At 38.7% G+C, this 21,266-nt stretch overlaps 1 protein-coding gene across 2 annotated transcripts in view; it reads right to left on the reverse strand.

The window, feature by feature from the left end:
• Nucleotides 1–282: 282 nt before the first annotated feature.
• SERPINI1 (serpin family I member 1) overlaps nt 283–21,266 on the reverse strand; it is a 71,461-nt gene continuing 50,477 nt past the window's right edge. For both annotated transcript variants that reach the window (XM_043594966.1, XM_043594967.1), the window contains exons 5-9: nt 20,738–20,942; nt 14,606–14,703; nt 2,318–2,404; nt 836–925; nt 283–601 (exon numbers count right to left, since the gene is read on the reverse strand). In XM_043594966.1, coding sequence (XP_043450901.1) covers nt 525–601; nt 836–925; nt 2,318–2,404; nt 14,606–14,703; nt 20,738–20,942 — 557 coding nt within the window. In that variant the 3' untranslated portion in view covers nt 283–524. The remainder of the gene's footprint in view (nt 602–835; nt 926–2,317; nt 2,405–14,605; nt 14,704–20,737; nt 20,943–21,266) is intronic.

The following is a 21,266-nucleotide window of genomic DNA, read 5'->3' on the forward strand; positions in this document are numbered from 1 at the left end:
CTATTTTTTTTCCACCAAGTTTTGTCATAGAGCCTACAGAAGATATTCAGTTTATACTCTTTTATACTACACTATGCACCATCTTCAGAGAAATAACAATTAGAATTTTTGTGGAGAACCTGTCTTCATCTGACTTGTTATTGCTTATTATGGTGGTGCTAATTTACTTTGGCTCTTTGCTTTTGCATGATTATGAAAGAGTTCAGATGTCCACAAAATCAGTTCCCAAGTTTTACCTAGAAGTATCCTTATGCTACAATTTATAAAATGAAAACAGAGCTGTTCACATGATCAATATGTACTTTTATTTTAAATAACAGCACAACAAACACAGTGACACCACAGGACCATCACCTCAATGAGACTGATAACATTCCTTGACAAGTTGGCTTATAATTTACATACACTGTTTTTATCTGGAGCTATTTTTAAATAGTATCATAAGATATACTGTAAAACACGAATCTTAACTGTACCAGTTGCACACATAATGTGTTCGGTTACTATTTTACATATGAAATGATTCAAAGTTCCTCAAAATCATGTCCACTGGTGTTCATTGTTTCAGGATGCATGACCCGGCCCATGAATAGGACTGTACCTGCATTGGGTTGGAAGTGAACAGAACAGGGTGTGAACAAAAGAGTGGGATATTTACTTTCCTTCTTGCTTATAATTAGCAGTGTTCTCAAAATAAAAATATAAATAATTCTCTTTAAAACAAATTGAACATGAGAAATTATCTGACACATAATGTGGTAAAAATGCTGTCAATTTTTTAAAAATTATCTCTCTTTGGCCTATAGATACAATTCGGTGCTCATAACAGACTTACCTGTTCTCCTGTTCCTGATAAGGAAGAAAAATGGATGGTCGACAATAACTTGAGGATACAGCACAGCCATCCTACTAATTGCAATCATTCCTACAGTGCAGGGAGAAAGTAATTACATGTCTGTGGATGTGCAGAGACTAATGAGTAATTTCTCCAAACCATCTATGTTTAACGCAAAGGCAACAATTTACAGGAAAACAAGATTTTAAAGACTTAGAGGAAAAATTGTAAAGGTGCTAACATTTCTATTTGATCTTTAAACCCACCATACACACACATACAGTTTCCTATCTCCACTCCACCAAAATACCAGAAAAAGTTATTCTGCCTGTTATTCTGTTTCAGATGAAGACACATAGCTTTATTAAAATGACCTTTGAATTAAGGAAAGGGGGAGAATTAACAAACACCCCAGACAAAAAAAACCAAGTTTCTTTATATCCTCGAATCATTATTTCTTTTGTCTAAAATGGGGATTTTCACGTGGGAAGTCATCAGGCTTTTAGTAAGTGGCTAGAACGGCAGTGATTAAATGGAATATACAGCAGGAAGGGAGGCATGATGTTTCCTACAGCTGGGAAACGGAATTCCCCTGAGATCCTTATTATGGGATAATCGCGTTATACTTGCTACAGGGTGATTGGTTGTCAGGAAAAGGTCAAGATCAAACTGTGTAGGATCTTAAGCTTTCTTGATGCCTAAGACTACCGTGTTCCTATTTCTTCCTGAAAACAGTTTTAACTGGTGATATCCTTTTGGTGGACAAATTTACGGAGAAGTTAAAAAATGATATATTACATTTTGCCAAAGGAAGGCAAAATCCTACTAAAATTTGAACATAGCTATTGAACATGAGACTGAAACAAATCCAAAAACAAAAAAACAAAAACAAAAACAAATGGGAAAAAATTCAATGGAGAAATCATTCTCATTTAACTAGGGAAATCAGAACATTGAAAACAATCAAGGACATTTAACATTTCGCTGGGAACACATGATGTAGGTCTACATTTTCAAATTATTTATATAGAAGTATTTTATGAACATCATTGAGTTACAATTATTTAAAATAATTTATTACACCTTGTTTATGGATGTGCTTTTAAAAAATCAAGGCTGTTGACAAAATGAAGAACTAGTTTCCACAAATGTTTAGGTAGGAAGAAAAGTGTTTAAATGGGCAGCAAGAAAATATTTAAAACATCGAAAGAGGCAGCACAGCAGGGAAATGTCTTCTACAGAGCTGTCAATGTCCCCCTGCCTCTCCTTAGAGGTGGGAGTTCTCCAGTATCAGGGCAATGGAGGACGTGTGTACTTCATACTCTGTTTAGAAAACTCAGCATTAGCTTGACTTCTGAGTTAGAGCAGAGTCAGTTTTTTTTAGCTTGGGTCTAAAAATGACCCCCACCCCCGACCCAAGATGATTTTAAAAATACACATCTAAAAAAGACAAGAAGATTTTAGAAAACTCTATCTTGGCACCTGAGGCAGCAGCAGCTTCTGAGCCTTCTTCATTAACCTCTATGAAGGACTTGTGAATTGCTTTGGAAAGAAAAATCTCTTTGTTATCTGCAAAACAAAAAACAAAAAACAAAAAAAAAGAGAAGAGAAGCATTTCTTCAGTGTCAGAAAGAGGGAAGCATCTTACCCTTTATTTAAACAGATCTGGGAAATATAAGTGACTTAAGATACTGATGTAAAACATAAGAGATCATGTTGTAAGATTATATTATGATTTCAGAGAAGCCTTTTCAGATTTGTCCTTATTTTATATTCTCTTGTTCGTGCGTCCCTTCATTTATTTGTATTGGTAATTTTCCCAATGTTTATGTCTTATATTGCCAGAGGAAGCAGGAATGTGGCTCTGTTTTTAATAGCAACTTCAAATTAGTTCATAATTCAAGATAAAACATCTCACACATTACACTCTAATCTGAAATTTTAAAGCACAGAATGAAAACAGGTAGAAATCCAGATATAGCCAGAATAAGAAATGTTTAAAAATCTAATCTCTAATTATGGTGATAATGGAAATATCCTTGGCGAAGAAAAGCAATATTGACTTCTAGACTGTACAAACATGAATATGTAAAAAAGTTACTTCCCATTCCAGTTAATTGGTTTATCTGAGGATTCACAAACATGCTTTATCCTAAAGTCAGAGGAAACAACACATTTTCAGCATTAAGAGGGCTGTTTTTCCCTTTAGGTTGTATTTCTAGTTATGCTTACTTTTAAATTAATGGCTGTTATGTGCTCAGTTGTGTTCTCTCAAAATTCATCTGTTGAAGTTCTAGCCCCTGAGACTTCAGACTATGAGTGTATTTAGAGATGGAGTCTTAAATGAAAATGAGTTTATTAGGGTGGGCCCTAATCCAATATGACTTATGTCCTTGTAAGAAGAGGAAATTTGGACACAGATAGAGAAGACCATGCATGATGGCTAATTTTATGTGTCAACTCAGCTGGGCCAAGGTATTGGGTCAAACATTATTCTGGATGTTTCTGTACAGGTGTGGGGTTTTGTTTTGTTTTGTTTTGTGTGGATGAGATTAACATTTGAATTGGTGGACTTTGAGTAAAGCAGGTTGTCCTTGTGATGTGGGTGGCCTCTTCCAATCAGCTGAAGGCTTTAGAAGAACAAAGACGAAGTCTTGGGACTTTTCGCTGAATCTCTAGCCTGCCAGTCCACCCTGAAGATTTTAAATTTCCAAAGTCACCACAAGTATACAAGCCAATTCCTTAGTAAATCTCTCAGTTTCTGTCTCTTTCTCTGTATAGATACAGATAGTTCTCTCTCTCCAAACACACACACACACACACACACACACACACACACACATCCTGTTGGTCCTATTTATCTGGAGAACATTAATACAATATGAGAAGACAGCCACCTATAAGCCAAGGAGAGAGGCCTGAGAAGAAACCAACCCTGAAGACATCTTGATCTCAGATGTCCAGCTTCCAGAACTGTGAGAACACAAAGGTCTGTTTGAACCCACGCAGTCTGTGGGACTTTGTTACGGCAGTCCCAGCTTTCAGACTTGGGTTTCCAACTTTTGTCCCCAAAGTTAAAACAAAATGAACGAAAGATAGCTCAAATACATAAAAAGGAAAGTAGCATAAGGAAGCAAGATAAAAGATTACTCAAGTTTCTGCCACCCCCCTCACCCCCTTTTTCCATTCTGGGAGGTCTAATTCAAATTTAAGATAACCTTGTTGCTGATGCAGTAAAAGCACAGGGGATTTCCCATTAGGCTGTTTAGTAAGACTTTGTAAGTGACCAAGGCCTACCTACAACAGACATTTTCCTTTCTAGTTTTCAAAAACCCATAATTATCTTACACTGATAGGGAATCATGTTCAACAATATTTTTGGTACATCTTTCACACAGCACCTGCTTATTTTGAATCAGCCCCAAGACAACTGAGTGCCAACTCTGAATATATTTTTAATAGGGATATTACTTCCTCAGCTCATATTTAGTATTAAGATATAAACACTGCATTATGAAATAGTCTCACATATTATGATATTTTCTCCTAGAATGCACTTGGTAACTAGAAGAAAAATAAAAAGCAATAGACTTTTACATTAAACAATTAAGTATAATTAGCTCCCTCAAATCCAGAAGACTCATTTTTTTTCCACAACAAATAGAAAGAACAATACAAACTGCATTAAGCAACTAGTCAGATATATTTAGCTGATAAAACAAATACATGAATTCCAAGAGAGTAAAACATATTAACTATTTACTAGTTAACTGACGCTATATTATTTTCAGATTCTGCTGCCCATTTTCTTCAGTTTGCCAGTTAAGTTAGGGTCATGCATCAAGAGGCGGTATGATGGCCCTGGATGTAAAAGTGAGACAACGTAGTTCCTAAAGGGTAATGGGTGTTCACACTGCCAGCTAAGCCCTCTTTAAATATTCGGAGGGGCATTTTCAACGACACCAAATGATACGGTGGCCGCATCAATTTGCACAGAGGAAACTGCCTCCTGGCTCTTGAGTCTGATCTTTTGACTACACCAGACACCTTGAAAGAAGGAATTTCATCCCTTTCACTCTGGTTTCTGCCACAAGGGTCTTCTCCTCCAGTCACCTAACCTCTTATATGCCCTCATTTACCCACACAGAATGGTAGGGAGATGGAGAGGAGGGATACTACAAGGCACCATGGCAGAAAGATCAAGAAGGCAAGGATGCTGAGGGTTCTTCCTGCAGAGTGAGCCACTTAAAAGATAATGAAGTGGACAGACCTTTAACAAGATTCACAAAGAAGAGAAATTGCCCAAATGAACAATATTAAGGCAAAAAAGAACGTGTCCTAAGATAGAGAAGAGAATTTTTAAAAATCACAAAAAATACTCTGTACAATTTTCTGCAGATAAATGTGAATCAACTTTATGAGGTGTAATTTATTTACCATGCACTATATATATTAACAACACAATAATTACAATACAGGAAAACAAAAATATATTTTACGAAACAACACCACATTTGGTAAGTTTTGACATATCTTTGAACCCCTCTCCACAAATAAGATACAGAATATTTCTATCTCCCCTAAAAGATTCTTGTGCTTCTTTATGCAGATAGTTTTGAAAATAAAGAGACTTGTCAGCAACTGGACAATTTTATAGGAATATATAAATTATAAAACTGAACAAAGAAAAAAATAGAATATCTGAATAATCCAGTAACCATTAAGATAGTTGAATAAGTAGACAAAAATTTCTCCCTCCTCAAAATTAAAGACTCCAAGCCTGGATGGTTTCCTAAGTGACTTAACCAATCCCCCAAAGAACAGATAGGCTTCTCTGTTATAAAACCATTTGAAACTCTAGAAAGAGAATAAAAGCAATCTAAGTCATCTATGGATACTTTTACCTTGATATAAAAATTGACCCAGGGCAGTCTAAGGAAAGAAAATCATAGGCCAAACTCACCTGTTAACATAGAGGTAAACGTTTTTTTGCTTGTTTGTTTTTTTAATCAGAACATTAAACCCAGCAACATATGCAAATACTTTTTTCAAATGAGGTTTCAAGGGATGTCCTAGTGTGTAATGACACAGTGGTTGAGAACTGCCCTAACTGACCCCATTTCACATTAGGGCTTCCTCCAGGATGATCTTATCAAATAGAAACCAGTTTATGCCACTACTACCTGACTGAAAACCCTTTCTCCCCACTCCTGCTCGCTCTGCCTCCCGCCTTGCCTTTGGCATATTGTGCACCCACGAACCTCGGGGTGCAATATGAGGGTCTCCAGGAGATTGCCTTTGTGCCGTTCATTTAGCATGCTTCTCACCATGCTCTGTGCTCCAGATTATTTGCATAGCAATAATCTAAACATACCATACTTGATCCCTTCTGTGTCTTTGTTTCCCCAGAAACTCCCTTACCCCTGTATAGTCAGATACCTAATCTACTTCTAAAGCTCAGCTTTGAGCCCTGTTGGGCTTTTCTGCTCTCCTCTGACTGCTATTCATCACTAAGGTAGAACTAACCACTCTTTCCCACTGAACCCAGCGTCTTATTCTACTGAAGCCTTTATATTTGCAATATTTCTCTCTTCCTGAACTGTCAAATCCCTTAAGGCAAGGATTGTGTCATTGCTCTTGATGTCCCTGGCTTCTGACGTTTCGTGGGCCTAGTGACTGAACTAACGTTAAGAAAAGAGAGTTTCCTGGTAATGTGTGAGTTTCCAGTACTTAACCTAGCACGAACAGGAATTTAGTAATCGTTGAATGAAAGGGACTAGCTATTTCCTACTATAATAAGACTTTGGATACGTCACTCTATGGCCGTCATGGCCACAATTCTGTTCACAAGCATGGCTATAAAGTTTATTCTTGTAATAGATAAAACATATGACATTCATCCAAAGTGGATGTTCTAAGAAAATTGACGGACAACAGCACTAGACAGGGACAGAATGCAAGGACCACACGCAGACTAAAAACTTAAAAATCCAGTCATGGAGAAGGAGCTAAGGGAACAGGATCCAACAGGCTGGTGGCCTCATATATATTTCAAAGACAGCAAAATAAAGATTGAATCCAATGTTCCAACTCCAATGGACAGCAAATGTCTGCAGATGTACGTGAGACCTCAGGACACTTAACTTTCAGAAACACACTGCCCCATGAGATATACCAGTGGGAGAAAAAGTAACAGATAAATCACAGCACAAATAGCGGAGGGAAAAAATAAAATGAAACTTTCTTCTCTCGGGACACACTGCAAGCAGTCACCTTAAAATATAAGCCGAAAGTGGTTTCAACAAGAATGGGACTTGCCACCACCCAGTCTGGTCATGCAGGCACCTACTAGGCAAGTTCATGGCTTCTTATGCTTGCCTCCAATATTGCTCATCCTCATGTAATTAGGTGTCAATCAAGGCCGTCTTTCTCGCTAGGCCATACGCCATACACCTATTCCTTCAGGGCCTAGACCTCGCTGTCCAATTTATCTCCTACTTGCCATGCTTTGCACACTGCCAGGCACCAAGTAGGCACTCGGATATTTGGTGAATCAAAATGTGAGGGGGATTAAGGAGATTTACACTGATGAGCCCGTCTTACTGACTAAAGTTCACTGTTCTCCAGAAAAGGAAAATAAATAAATCAAAGGCAAACAAAGCTACACGCAAAAAAACATTGCGTGTGCTGGCCCCAAGCAGTCCTCCCCTTCTGGCCGCAGCAGACATTGCTGCCAAATAACTAGTCCTGCTTTCCTCTGGGCAGCGTGGAGCCGGGCTTTTCACAAAGGAGAAGATGGGAAAGGGGCCAGCAAGCCCTAGGTTTACCAGAGAAAAGCTGGGCAATAATTCAAGCTCTTCTGCAGAAAGCAGGGCAAAATACTAAGGCATTCATTCAGTCACTGAGCAAATATTTATCAAGTACTCTGTTCATAGGAGATATTGTGCAGGAAACCAAAGCTCTAAGTATCTGTGATTAACATAATGTTGGCAGGATGGCCATCATGCGAGTGGATGCCACTAGCTCCCTTGTGGCACTGTTCCTAAACACAGCCAATTTAAATAGCTTTCTGCGTCACCAAGGACATGCTTAAAATAACAAAATGAAGAGCGTTCCATAACAGAACCCGAGAATATCAAAAGCGTCTCTGTACTTGAGTCGCTAAAATATTTTTAGCTTCAGCCCCACCTATGAACTTTAGAAAGGTTCGTAGAATTTGAGTTCCTCCAAGGTAGGAAGAGTGTTTGTTTTTCTGGAGAAATTTTGTTATAGACCAGCAAATATTCACTCATCTGTCCATTCGTTCGTTCATTCAGGTACTAAGCACCTCCCATGTGCCATTGTGGATACGCTGGATATACTATAGTAAACTAAAAAGTTCCTTCCTAATGGGAGGAAAGCAGGCATGAAATAACAATGACAATAAAAAAGCAAATCAATAAATGGCCACAATTTCAGGGTGTAGTGAGTGTTCCTAAGAAACAGGATGAGGTGAAGTGTTGGCTGGTGATGGGGGCAGGCAAGGGGAGCTACTTGACTCAAGGTGTTGGGAAAGGCCATCTGAGAAGGTGGATTTGACTGAGACCTAAAGTATACAAAGGAGCCTGCCACGGGAACACCTGAAGGCAGTTTTCGGCCGAGGGAAAAGCTAGTGCAGAGGCAGATAGGAGCCAGGTGTGTTCAAGGACCCAAAAGAAGGCCTGTGTGGCTGGAGCACAGAGAGTGAGGAGGGCCCATCACCACTTCCTACCCAGCCAGCATCTGTCCTGCTCTCCACACCATGCTGGGCTCTGAGGACAGAAAGTCATCTATGCCACAGTCCTTGCTTCTGAGGAGCTCCGAGGACAGAGACAGGTATGTGAACAGACAATCTAAGGAAAAGGTAGAACCTGTGATAGCACATTGCATGATGACAGGCCAGATGAGGGAAAGTGAACCATTTGGAAGGGAGAGACGTCAGGGAAAGCTTCTTGGAGGCGGTGCCATTTGGGCTGGTTCTTGAAGGTAAGCAGAAAAGAGCCAGAGAATGGGGCAAGGACATCTCTAGCAGAGGATTATATCGCAAATGAGACAAGCCTCGGCAAAGACTTGAAGTCCAATTGGATCCTGGGCAATGAGGAGGCGGGGCATGGCAGGGGATGCGCCTGATTTTAAGAGCTTGAACCACGAGTCTGGAGAGCCTGGGCTTTATCCAGAAGTAACAGGGCACTACTGCTTTGATTTTAGGAGATAATCTGCGGCAGGAGCTGTAAAGCGTGAATCAGATGAGCAAACGGCTACGGGCAGAAGTTCAAGTTAGCTAGCTGTTACAACAGTTCAGGCAAAAAAGTAGGAGGCAGAGTGGAGGTAGGGCACCGGAAGACAGTTGCAGCCCTCTGGCTTACAGGTGCAAGGAGAAGAAGAACAAACAAGGGCAGGATGTAAGAGTCAGTCCCGCATAAATCTCAGCACTTGAGTCTGACCGGAATGTGGCTTTTGCTGTGTCTTCTTAATTCCTTTACTTTATTGGCTCCTTTATTAAAGCTCGTACTTTGTGCTGAAGGATTTAGTACTCTCTTTCTCCTTCCCCTTCCACCTTCCAAGAGGATTATCTATTAATCCAAATGCTGACAGTCGTTCATTTCCATTACAAAAATAGCCCTACTCTATAACAGGATCCTCACTGCCACTAGATGAGCATTTTAAATCGAGCCCGAGAAGAAAATGATTCTCAGCACTCTCTAGATTCCATGTTTATTGTATGAGTCTTTACTGTGTTTTATGTTAATGGAGTTTAGCGTCAAAAGCAATGGACATCAAATTGAGATTAAAAAAAAAATAAGCACAGTAAATACACAGCATTTCATCTTATTCATTTCTTCTTTCAGTGAGTACTAGCCAGAAAGCACAGAACTGCATGCTTCCTAAACACACACAAGGATCAATTTGGAGAGGTTTAAATTCTAGCAGAGGATATTCAATGCATAAGTAATGATAATCTGAGATCGGGTATGTTATGCAGCATAAGGAAAAGTGCAGAATACTGTAGAATTTATGAAGGAGCAATTACTTCTGGTTGGTGCAATCACGTGGCTTGATGAAGTTGGCGATATCGAAGCTGAAGATCCGTTCGAGATCTATTTCAGGTGGGAGAGACGTTACAATGATGGGGCCCTAGGGAGATGTGAGGTGCAGAGCCAGCGGTCAGTTTGGCTGGTGAAAGCTGTATGTAAGGACTCCGTCGGAGTTAAGGTTGGAGGGAGCTGAGGTCTGAATGCCCTGCCAAGCAGCGGACAGTGCACTGCAGACTGAACAAGGAAGGCTCCGAACAGGAGCTGAGATGATCTGAGAGCGGGCTTTAAGGTGATTAATCCTGGCAGTGGTAGATAAGACAGATTAGAGGGAAGAGAGATTGCAAACCGTTTAGGAGGCTATTGAAATAGTCTGGGCCAGTGGTCATGAGAGTCTGAAATAAAGGTGGATGCCATGGAATAGAAAATGAAAGAGTGGATTCAAGAGGTCTTAGCAAAGAACTCTCAAGTCACTGCGTCTTTCCAGAAGCAAGAGAATGTGGAGCAGGGGTTTTGGTTTTTGTTTTTGTTTTTTTGTCCACTGCTAAATCATATTTGCTGTCTTTAAAGAAAGATACAATTTCATTGCATAAGTTAAGAATTGGTAGTATCACAATAGTACTGAATTGTTTTCTGGGTGCTTTTGAACTTACGAATTCTACTAATAATGCTATTTTTAAAAGTTTTTCCCAGTTTTCAATATAGCATTTTAATTGAAGATGTTGTGCATACACAAGGCAAAATCCTAAACGGTATACAGTGGTACATGAAACAACATCTCCTTTTTCATCTAAGAGCCTCTGTCCTGTATTCCAGAGGTAACCATTGCTATCATCTTCTAAGACATTATTAAAAAATGTTCAACGCATTTAAAAACTGAAATACATACCTATATTCTCCTCCTCCATTTTTTTTTAAATTATTATTTTAGAGGGAATGCACACACATAAGAGTGAGAGCAGGAGAGAGGGGCCGAGGGAGAGAGAGCCTGATGCAGGGCTTGATCCCATGACCCCAGCACCTTGACCTGAGCCAAAAATCAAGAGATGGTCACTCAACCATCTGAGCCACCCAGGCACCCCATCCTCCTCCATCTTTTGAACCAATATGCTCCCAGTCTGCCCATGGACTTTCTTTTCCCTCTCTGCTTTCCCAATGGTTTCTCTGCTATGGGGTTTCTTGACATTTGGGACTGGATTATTCTTTGTTGTGGGTCTGTCCTGTGCAGCATAGATCACTGGGATGTAGATGCATCCCTGGCCATCTATTGGATAGATGCCAATAGCACTCCCCAGGTGTAACAATCCACAAGGTCTCCGGTTATCGCCAAATGTTCCCTGGGGGACAGAATTGTCCTGGCTGAGAACCAGTGCTCCAATAAAGCATTTCTACCACTCTTCCTTTTATTAAATCCACTCTTTATGTCTTTCTCCCCACAAGTCTGCATCTGTTTTCAGAGTAGTTATATCTTAATCATTGTTTCATTTTTATGACATAGTACCGTGCTCACACCATCTACCTCACAAAGAGTTATTAAATGAAATGAATAGACATGGCATTGAATGTAATTAATGTTGTATATCTTAAACACCATGAAATTCTCACCACGAAATTCATTAAGGCAGAAAGTAATAATCAAATACATGTTAATAATTTTCCTGGGTACTTGCAGGGGTTACTGTCACAGACACTTTAATTTTTTTTTTTTTTTTTTTTTAATTTGAGAGAGAGAGAGAGCATGTGCACATGCGCGATAGTGGGGAAGGGGCAGAGGGAGAAGGAAAGAGAATCTCAAGCCGACTCCATGCCCAGCAGGGAGCCTGACATGGGGCTCCATTTCACCAATCACAAGATCACAACCTGAGCCAAAACCAAGTGTCAGACGCTCAACCAACTGAGCCACCCAGGTGCCCTGTCATAGACACTTTAATCATCAGGGTTTTCATGTCATTTGGAGAGGAAAAAAACTGGACACCTGAAAAGGACACCAACCATGTAGGGCAGAGCATATGGCGCCCAAGTGAACAAAGCAGGGAATAAACACTATCGAATTCAGTAAAAGCAGAGGGACAAGTTTTATAGTTGTGTCAGTAAATAGTTTTTGAAAGAACGATTCATAAATTAATGTGGATGTGGATGTGTGTGAGAAAGAGAATGAGAGAGAGGGAGAGGGAGAGAAAGAGAAAGGATATATTGGTTGGGGTGGGTTGACATGCTGAGTCTACCAAGGTTCTGGTAAAACTAAGGAGTTAAGAATAAAGAGTTCCCACTGAAAGCTTGAGAAGTTGACTTTAGACCTTTCATCACATTATCCTGAAGACTCGAACTGGGTAGTGTTTGAGGATGGCCAATCCTGGATTTCTTACTGATGTTTTAAGGAGTTAAATGTTCTGAGAAATGTAATATGTAAGGTGGCCCTGAAGAAACCTCTTCTCTCCTTCCCTCCCTTGTTTTATCCTTTAGTGGACATCTGCTGTGTGCCAACTGTGTGTCAGCCATGTGCCAGGTAGTGGGAATGCAGCCTCTGTTAAATTCTGACTGAGGTTTGGTCAAATGAACAGAGACTTCACATAGAAACTATGTGAACTCCGAGAGATCCGAGTGTTATTTCAAATTTCTGAACAATCTGCATTCATAATACATATTTATTCTCTATTGTCTCTGTACATACTAAAGGCAATTAAATATTACATCATAAACCTCCCAGATTTGCCAACATTTTAAGCTACACTGACCACGATAATTGATTTGCCACTGCAGTGCTACTCCCTCAGGACCGAGAAGCAGCAGATACTCTTATGTGTGTGAAGTAACTGCCTCAATGTTTGGGTGAGACAGTGAGGAATCTCTAATAAAACAGAAAATAGAGCCACGGTAGGAAAGCGGAATGTAATTATCCAGCTGGAATTTGGCCAGTGTGTTATACAGATTCTCTCAATTCCTAAGGAAGGGAGCATAAGAAGTTTAAATGATACTATGCTTGAGCCACAGATATATTTCTGACTCAAGCACAAAAGTGTCCATTAGCTTGTGAGTCTCCCCCAGTCCTACCTCATTCACAACCCCACTGAAGAGTTCAGAGCCCTAGGAGCGTGAATGTAAGCCAAGAAAACCTTTACTCGGGCAAAATTCACATTTCTCTGATGTGGACAGGAACATTTATATAGTAGACAGCTAGAAAAGCTCTACTGGTGTTTTGAGATGTAGGCTCTCTAATCGGGTAGAAGTTGTGGTATCAGATATGTCAACATCATCTCATTGCTGAGTGCTGCTTAGAAAACAATCCGTCCAATTCTAAATCTGGGAGGCAAGGCCTTTTTGACTATAAACTCTTTGAGAATTTCCTGAAATCTATGAACATATCTCCACTCTCTCTTTTTCTACGCGCGTGTGTGTGTGTGTGTGTGTGTGTGTGTGTGTACACACTTATATGCAATTTCAGGGGTAGAGGCATCCACTTCACTGAATTCAATCCATGGATCCTCATACTCCTCATAGAAGCTCTTATTTGGTCAGCTTGATTTTCTATAGGATGCTACTTCAGGAGAGGAAAACTAAATTCTCTCCTGAACACATAAACTGCTAAGGAAACTTCTATTGCCTCAGCTCTCTCTGGTTGGAGAATTGGGTCCAATAGATTACATATAAAGAGGACTTACACACTGAGGGTTTTTTTTTTTTTATCTTGATTATGTCCCTATCTCTATCTATCTATCTATCTCTCTATCTATGATAGTTTCCATATGCCACAGAAATGATAGAACAACGTTATACAAGCTAAGTCTTAAACTCACAGGTACCTTATTTCAATGATAAGTGTCTTGGGGTTAGCTGCTTAAAATATTTCCAAAAGGATTTTACATGTTCTAAGTACTTAATGTTGCTAATATGTTAATGATTTTTACCTTGAACAAATTAGGGCATCTGAATCAAATAATTCAACTGGGTTTTCCCCCACCTTGGGATATTTAAAATAAATTACCCATATGCCAGGTATATTTTGAAGCTACTACAAAACCACTGGTTTCTTATTGAAGACTAAAGATAATCTTTACATCATCCCACTAGGTGTTCTTTTAAAAAGCGTTGGGGCACCTGGGTGGCTCAGCTGGTTAAGCATCTGACTTCAGCTCAGGTCACGTTCTCACGGTTTGTGGGTTTGAGCCCCACATCGGGCTCTGTGCCGACAGCTCAGAGCCTGCAGCCAGCTTCAGATTCTGCGTCTCCCTCTCTCTCTGTTCCTCCCCCATTCATGCTCTGTCTCTCAAAAAAAAAATAAACACTAAAAACAATTTTTTTAAGTGTTTAGTTCTTGTTTAGTTCTTACAGCAGGCATGGGTTTGTCCTTTCTTCCTTCTTTCTTTTCTATATAATTTACTGTAACCGAACATATTGAGATACTAAATCACCATGTTTATTGATTATCTACTCTACAAGGCATTGTGACAGGTAGGATGGAGAATTTAAAGATATATAAGACAGGTCTTCTGGAGAATATCCATTATTGAAGATAAGACTGGACCAGAATAACATAAACAATGTTATGACCATGATTTATAGTTTGGGGTATCGAAGGTAAATGTATTCGTTACATTTATTTGGCAAACGATAACTTTATTTTACTTCAGAACTCCATAGTAAATAGAGGGTTCAACATCATCACTTTTTAAAGCTTTTATGAAATAATGACATTAAAAAAAAATTGATGTTTATTTCCTACCAGACAGAGCTGTCAAATTTGCATTTTTGATGAAAACCTCAGTTATTCCAAGGGCCTTCAAAACATCTTTTAAGTCAATTTCCTGTTCCACTGTGAACCTGGAGAACAAACACATAGCGGGAAAAGCATTTAGTTACAGCATTTTTAAAGTATTTAGTTACAGTATCCTGTTAATCTGGCGCAAGAGCAAAATGTTAGATATGTTGACTTGAACAGCAAATTATGCTAAAACTGGCTTTTGACTGCAAGTATTGACTGTGCTTCAGTCAAAATACTTTCAGTATTTGACTGTGCTTATAAAAAGAGGAGATGGCAAAAAGAATAATATATCAGAATAGTATTAAATTATTAAGTAGGAAAACTATTTGAGGAGGACGGTAATAGATACGGTGGAATAAATGTTTTGAGATCAAGAATGTAAAACTTGTAAATGAGTAGCTTTCAAAATCCTTTGACCTAGTAATATATTTGACTTTTTTAAGCTGTCAATGGCTAACCAAACATTTGCCCAAGGCATTTGATTCTTTTTTTAGCGTCCTGCTCAATTCCCTGTGTGTGGAGACAGCCAATCGCAGTACAATGGATACATTTAGCATTTCAACTCCATACACTCAGAGAAAGGAAATATAAAAGCTATTGTGTTAAAAATATATATATTCATGGTTATATTAACCTCTAGGACATAAGCCTGTTTTTCCTGGTAGCATCACAGAAAGACGTTCATCAATGAAAGTAAGCTAGATATTACATTTTAAAAACTATATACTTTAAAAATTATATTAGAGATTTTTTAAGCAAAATAATTTTAATCTTAATTTTTTTGTTCTGATGGACTTTATGAATTCTTATATGTATGTAGAAGTGCGTCACATTTGCGAGAAGAAATAAAACATCTCTTAAAACTGAAATAAAAATGGGTACAGTGGTCATGAATAGAATATTAAGTAAAAAAATGGTTTCCAGGGGCGCCTGGGTGGCGCAGTCGGTTAAGCGTCCGACTTCAGCCAGGTCACGATCTCGCGGTCCGTGAGTTCGAGCCCCGCGTCGGGCTCTGGGCTGATGGCTCAGAGCCTGGAGCCTGTTTCAGATTCTGTGTCTCCCTCTCTCTCTGCCCCTCCCCCGTTCATGCTCTGTCTCTCTCTGTCCCAAAAAAAAAAAAATATATATATATATATATTTTTTTTTTAAATGGTTTCCATAGAAAGCTTAATTGGTCCTAATGTGGAGTCTCTCCCCAAAGGATGAAATGTGTCACCCATCTTTCTAGCATAAAACAAGGCTGCATTAACACATGAATGCAGTTCTTGGAAAGCAAAGGTTTTTATTACTTTTTTAGAACAAGTGAAAACGACTAGTTAGAACCAAACGTTTCTTTTTTTTCTAAGGTGTTGGCTCTTGATCAGTAAAGATCATAAATGTCAGTTTTTGTCCTTTAAAAAGCCAAGTCTGTGACAGTCACCAAACGTTACATTAGCATCACTTCTGATGTCTGGTGACAAGGGAATGACTGCTGTCAACAAGACTCAGACATCAAGAGGCATCATCAGGGGAAAAGAGTTTTAGCAGGTTCACGTTTATGGGGAAAATATGACAAATAGACAAATAAATGTATAGCAAACATATTAAACCAAGTACTGAATTTTATCTGTATCTTATACTCTAACTTGGACTTAACATTGTTCCTTTTGTTTCCTTCAAAGAGCAGGTGTTGGTTGTGAAAGTAGAGAAGGGGGATGAGTTGGGAAATACGAAATGTCTCAAAGAATACATTCAATCGCTTGATTACGATGTTTTGTGTGTCTGCTTTACTTTTATTATTCATTGATTGATTGATCGCTTATATGAAGATTATTACCAAGAACTATTCCAAGATTATAACAGATTAATTTAAATATCACCAAAGCCCTTGGAGGCAGGTATTATTATCATCCTCAGCTAATAGAAGAAGAAACTGAGGAGCAGAAAGATGAGATAATGTGACCAGGGTCATCCAGCTAACAAATGGCAGAGCAGGGATCCAGGCGGTACTCTGTGTGTCCTGATCCACCTAAAATAGGAAAGTGAAGGAAGAGATCAGGAGAGGATTCTTTGTACTTCTTAAGAGCAACCTGGTTTGTGTCACATTTCTGAGGTTTGCTGTTTCGGGTGAGGATGGTAATTCAGCCAGATTGAATTCGGGCAAGCTCCTTAATTTCTGAGCCTCGGTTTTGCAGTGTAGGAAATGGCCTTAGTAATTACTGCATCATAGTATGGTTGAGGGGACTGAATGAGGTCTCTGGAAGTCTTAGCATGGTGCTGGCACGTAGGAGGCATGCAATAAAGGGCAGATAGTGTTGATAGCACTTGTGATAATGCCATTATGTATAACATTCACATTATTATAGACGTTAAGGTGTTTATATTTGCACTTCAGTAGTGGTGGAGTAATTTCATCAAATAGCTGTTGAATCCATGCTGCTTTAACTGTAAATTAGTCAAGTCTAGTGTATCTAGTGTCTTTTTTATTTTGATATCTGTAGTATCTGGCATAGGGCAATACACACAGGGTGAAGTGGAAAAAGTTTAGGTGCATTGAGTGTTCCAAGTTGAAGACAGGATGTAAACAATTTCCACTTAGCCATTTCTCATCTTTGTTTCCTTATCAAGCTATTGAAACATAGCTATTATCCATTTACTATCCCTTTCTTCTTAATATAGACCAATATTCATATAAATAATCATTGTCATCTCCCATACACTGAGGGCTCCCAGACACTATGCAAATCCTGTTATTTATGGTATCTCATTTAATCATCCTAATGATAATCTCACAGAATCCCATGAGATTATGCATTGTTGTCTCTTTTCCACAGAAGAACAAACTGAAGTTTAGCCCTAATCACACAGCTAGTAGGTGGTAGAATGAGGACATGAGCTAAATTCTGTTTGACCGCAAGGCCCCCTACCACTAATAACTAGAATTCCAACAATGGCTATTTAAAAACAATCAAAATACAGATTTTTATATTTCACCCACTGAATTTAAAAAGAAAAAGCCACAACATTGCCCTTTTAAACCCAAAAGGCATGCGCATTTTAATAACGTCATCATGCATTTGCAAATTTCTGAGTAAGTTGAAGAGGTATGGAGGAGGCAGAAGCATTGGAGACTGAGCTGTGTAGAGCTAGTGTTAGGAAAGAATAAATACATGTTACATATAACGAGATTTAGAAAATTTATAGGCCATTAAGAAACTAATCAAGAAAACTTCTGTAGAAAAACCTATAAAAAGCACTCACATTAAAGAACAAAATCAGATGGGTTATATATGAGTTTTCTTTTACAAACATCAAACTAAAGTGCTGTATTTCTAAGGCAATCATTTCAAAATAACAGGATGGTCTCTGTTGACAAAATAGAAAACCACTTCATGTCCATTGATTTCAAGCACTCTGATCAAAAATGACAAATCTGAGGGGTGCCGGGATGGCTCAGTCAGTTGAGCCTCAGACTCTTGGTTTTGGCTCAGGTCCCGATCTCATAGTTTGGGGGATCAAGCCCCATGCTGGGCCCTGTGCTGACAGCGTGCAGCCTGCTTGGGATTCTCTCTCTCCCTGTGTCCTTGCCCCTCATCCACTCACGCACGCACTCTCTCTCTCTCCCTTTCTCTCTCTCAAAATAAATAAATAAACTTTTAAAAAATGACAAATCTGAGACTACAAAAGAGTGGAAAGATACGACAGCCAGGTACATCTGCATTCCAAGTATTCCAAGATATTTGATTTTCATTTTAGAAAAATCTTTTGTACCTTATATAATGAAGAAGGTAATGTTCATCAGAGCAAGGTTTTTAAAAAATCCTACTGAAAGAAAAGTATATATAAAGCTACCTATAGATTAACACAAGGTGAATACTAGGAGTTAAAATGTACACTGAAAAATAAATAATAATAGTGATAATAGATAATAATTATATGATGCTTATAATATAAGCATCTGTGCCAGGCATTATTCTCAAGTGCTTATTAGATATCTTACATATATTATATATATATATATATATTAGCCAAACTAATATATATATATATATATATATATATATATATACTAGCCAAACTATTTTTGCTAGCATGAATAAATTGCAAGAATATCTGGTAATCTCATTTAAATCTTAGAAATGTATGACTGTGCATAAACCTTTTGGTATTTCACTAGATTTGGTTATATCATATAGGTGGAAAATTTTTACCCTCTCCTGAATAGGGTTTTGTCTTTTCGATAAAAACACAATTTCAATTCAGCATTTGATTCCTGTAGGACTTATTGTTAAGGGGGGAAAATAATAAAAATGCAAAAGTAGTTGCCCATTCTCCTCTTTAAAATACCCCATACACCTTTATACCCTTTAAGAAAAGCATTTAAAACCTGTAAGTATACAATCTAATATAATGGAAAATAAAAGTACCTGTCAAGCAGGACAAGAATGTGGTCAAATTACAGAAATGCAAAGTTGTGTTTTCAAAGTAATAGCTCCACATGAATAAAACTATACAAACCATTTAAAACAGACACTTGAGTAAACCTAGAAAATGGCTACCAGAAAATTTTTACGTTTGCTAAAATGTGGGCACAGGGGCGCCTGGGTGGCGCAGTCGGTTGAGCGTCCGACTTCAGCCAGGTCATGATCTCGTGGTCCGTGAGTTCGAGCCCCGCGTCGGGCTCTGGGCTGATGGCTTGGAGCCTGGAGCCTGTTTCCGATTCTGTGTCTCCCTCTCTCTCTGCCCCTCCCCCGTTCACGCTCTGTCTCTCTCTGTCCCAAAAATAAAAAAAAAACGTTGAAAAAAAAAATTAAAAAAAAATAAAATAAAATGTGGGCACAAAAATCATCACCTTCATTGAACATTTGGTGGATCGTTTCCCACTGATTATTACCTACATATAAGTATTTGAAAACCGTCAATTTCTTAAAAAAGGAAACCACATTCATCTTATCTAGCGATTTAACCTCTCTCTCTATGCATTAACCATGCAGAGGAAGAGTTCATAGAACTTCTGGAGAAATGGATGCATGGTAATTAACTGTGCCTAGTTTAGTATCAGGCATTAATATGAGCAAGCAAGCTAAAGTATTCCATAATTGAAGAGTATCTCTTAGAAAATGAAAATTTAATTTTCTTCTGCCACGTTCAATTTCTCAGTGGACAGGACCTGGAGGCCACATTTTCTAGTGAATATGGTTGAATTAGGATTTGTGATAGTTATTAAGCATTCATTTAGAATTCTGTTAAAATACCCCTAAATAACTTTGCATCCTCACAGAATTGAAGCATTTGGAGATGCTGCACTTAATTCATGGAATTTAATAAGGGAAGCATTAACACTGTCCTGAATTTCTCATATTGTCAAGAAGAAGTTCTTTAAAAATATAAGGAAAAATACACATCAATATCAGGCGAAGAGGCATGGGAAGGGCATTTTAGGCCAATGCAAAAACATGCATGGAGACCCAGAGGCAGGTCAAGAGCAGGTTATCTGTAGCCTAACGACAACCACGTGGATAGTACATGCCACAAAACGTTTGTTGTGGTGTGTGGCCAGAGGCAGCATTGAGAAGAACATCGGGGCCCTGCATAGATTTTATTATTTAAGCCACAGGGAGAATTTTAAGCCTCTTCTTGCTTATTTATGGTTGCATCTTGGCACCCAGCACGGTAACGTGCTTGCGCTTCTCCCAACAATGTCGGAGATTATTTTCTCTCCAGCTATAATCAACTTTAAATATTAATGAAATACAGAAGACTGCCAATGCAAATGATATTCAGAGACAATCTATCGAGAAATCTTCTAAAATGAAGCTAAGAATATTGACCAGGATCTGAAACTAGGTCTTGGTAAACAGCACTGAATGAATCACTAAGTGAGCTTGTGTCTCGGGGCAGGACCTCCTGAATACAAAAGAACAGTTTAAAGAAAAAAAGGAGAAGGAAGCGCAGGTGTGGAGGGGAAGAGGAGGGAAGAGTGAAGGGGTGTTGAAGAGAGTAGCTAAGACTTAAAATTCAAAAGCAGTGGCAAGGGTTTTTTCTGAATCAGAACCTCCATTGCTATCTCTCCCTCTGAGATGTATCAGAGGGGGTCACACAGAAGCCTCTCACCTGGGCAGGTACACTTCCACTTTCTGCTTCTTCACAGAGTTTGCCCATTCTTCAATCAGCTGTGCTTTGACCAATGGCTCCAGAGTGGCCAGTGGAACTTCCTGTCTGGACAACACCAACATCATACTGATCTCCTCTCCCTCATATGGTATTTCTAGGACTTGGTAGATACCACCAGCTTCATTGGAGCCATCACTAAATTCTCCTAAAAGGAAAAGAAAGGTGATTAAAGGCCCATATCAAAGTTCAAATAAAACTTTTAATTTGTAATAACTTTCTTCCAAAATAGTATATAGAATATAAGAAACTCAGGCATCTGAGGAAAAGAGGGTTTAAAAAAAGAAAAAAATAGGCCCTGAAGTTCAAGTGACTCTTCGGCCCTGAAGAAATTATTTTATTTTAGAATCCCCAGAATTACATCACATTTGTCATAATATGTTCTCTAGACTTACTTTTTATTTTTAAATGAGGTACTTCAAATGAATATATACTTAAGGGATATTTTTAGAAACAACAATAAGTCCTGGGT

This window comes from Prionailurus bengalensis, chromosome C2 (assembly GCF_016509475.1).
Source record: "Prionailurus bengalensis isolate Pbe53 chromosome C2, Fcat_Pben_1.1_paternal_pri, whole genome shotgun sequence".
NCBI classification, from domain to species: domain Eukaryota; kingdom Metazoa; phylum Chordata; class Mammalia; order Carnivora; family Felidae; genus Prionailurus; species Prionailurus bengalensis.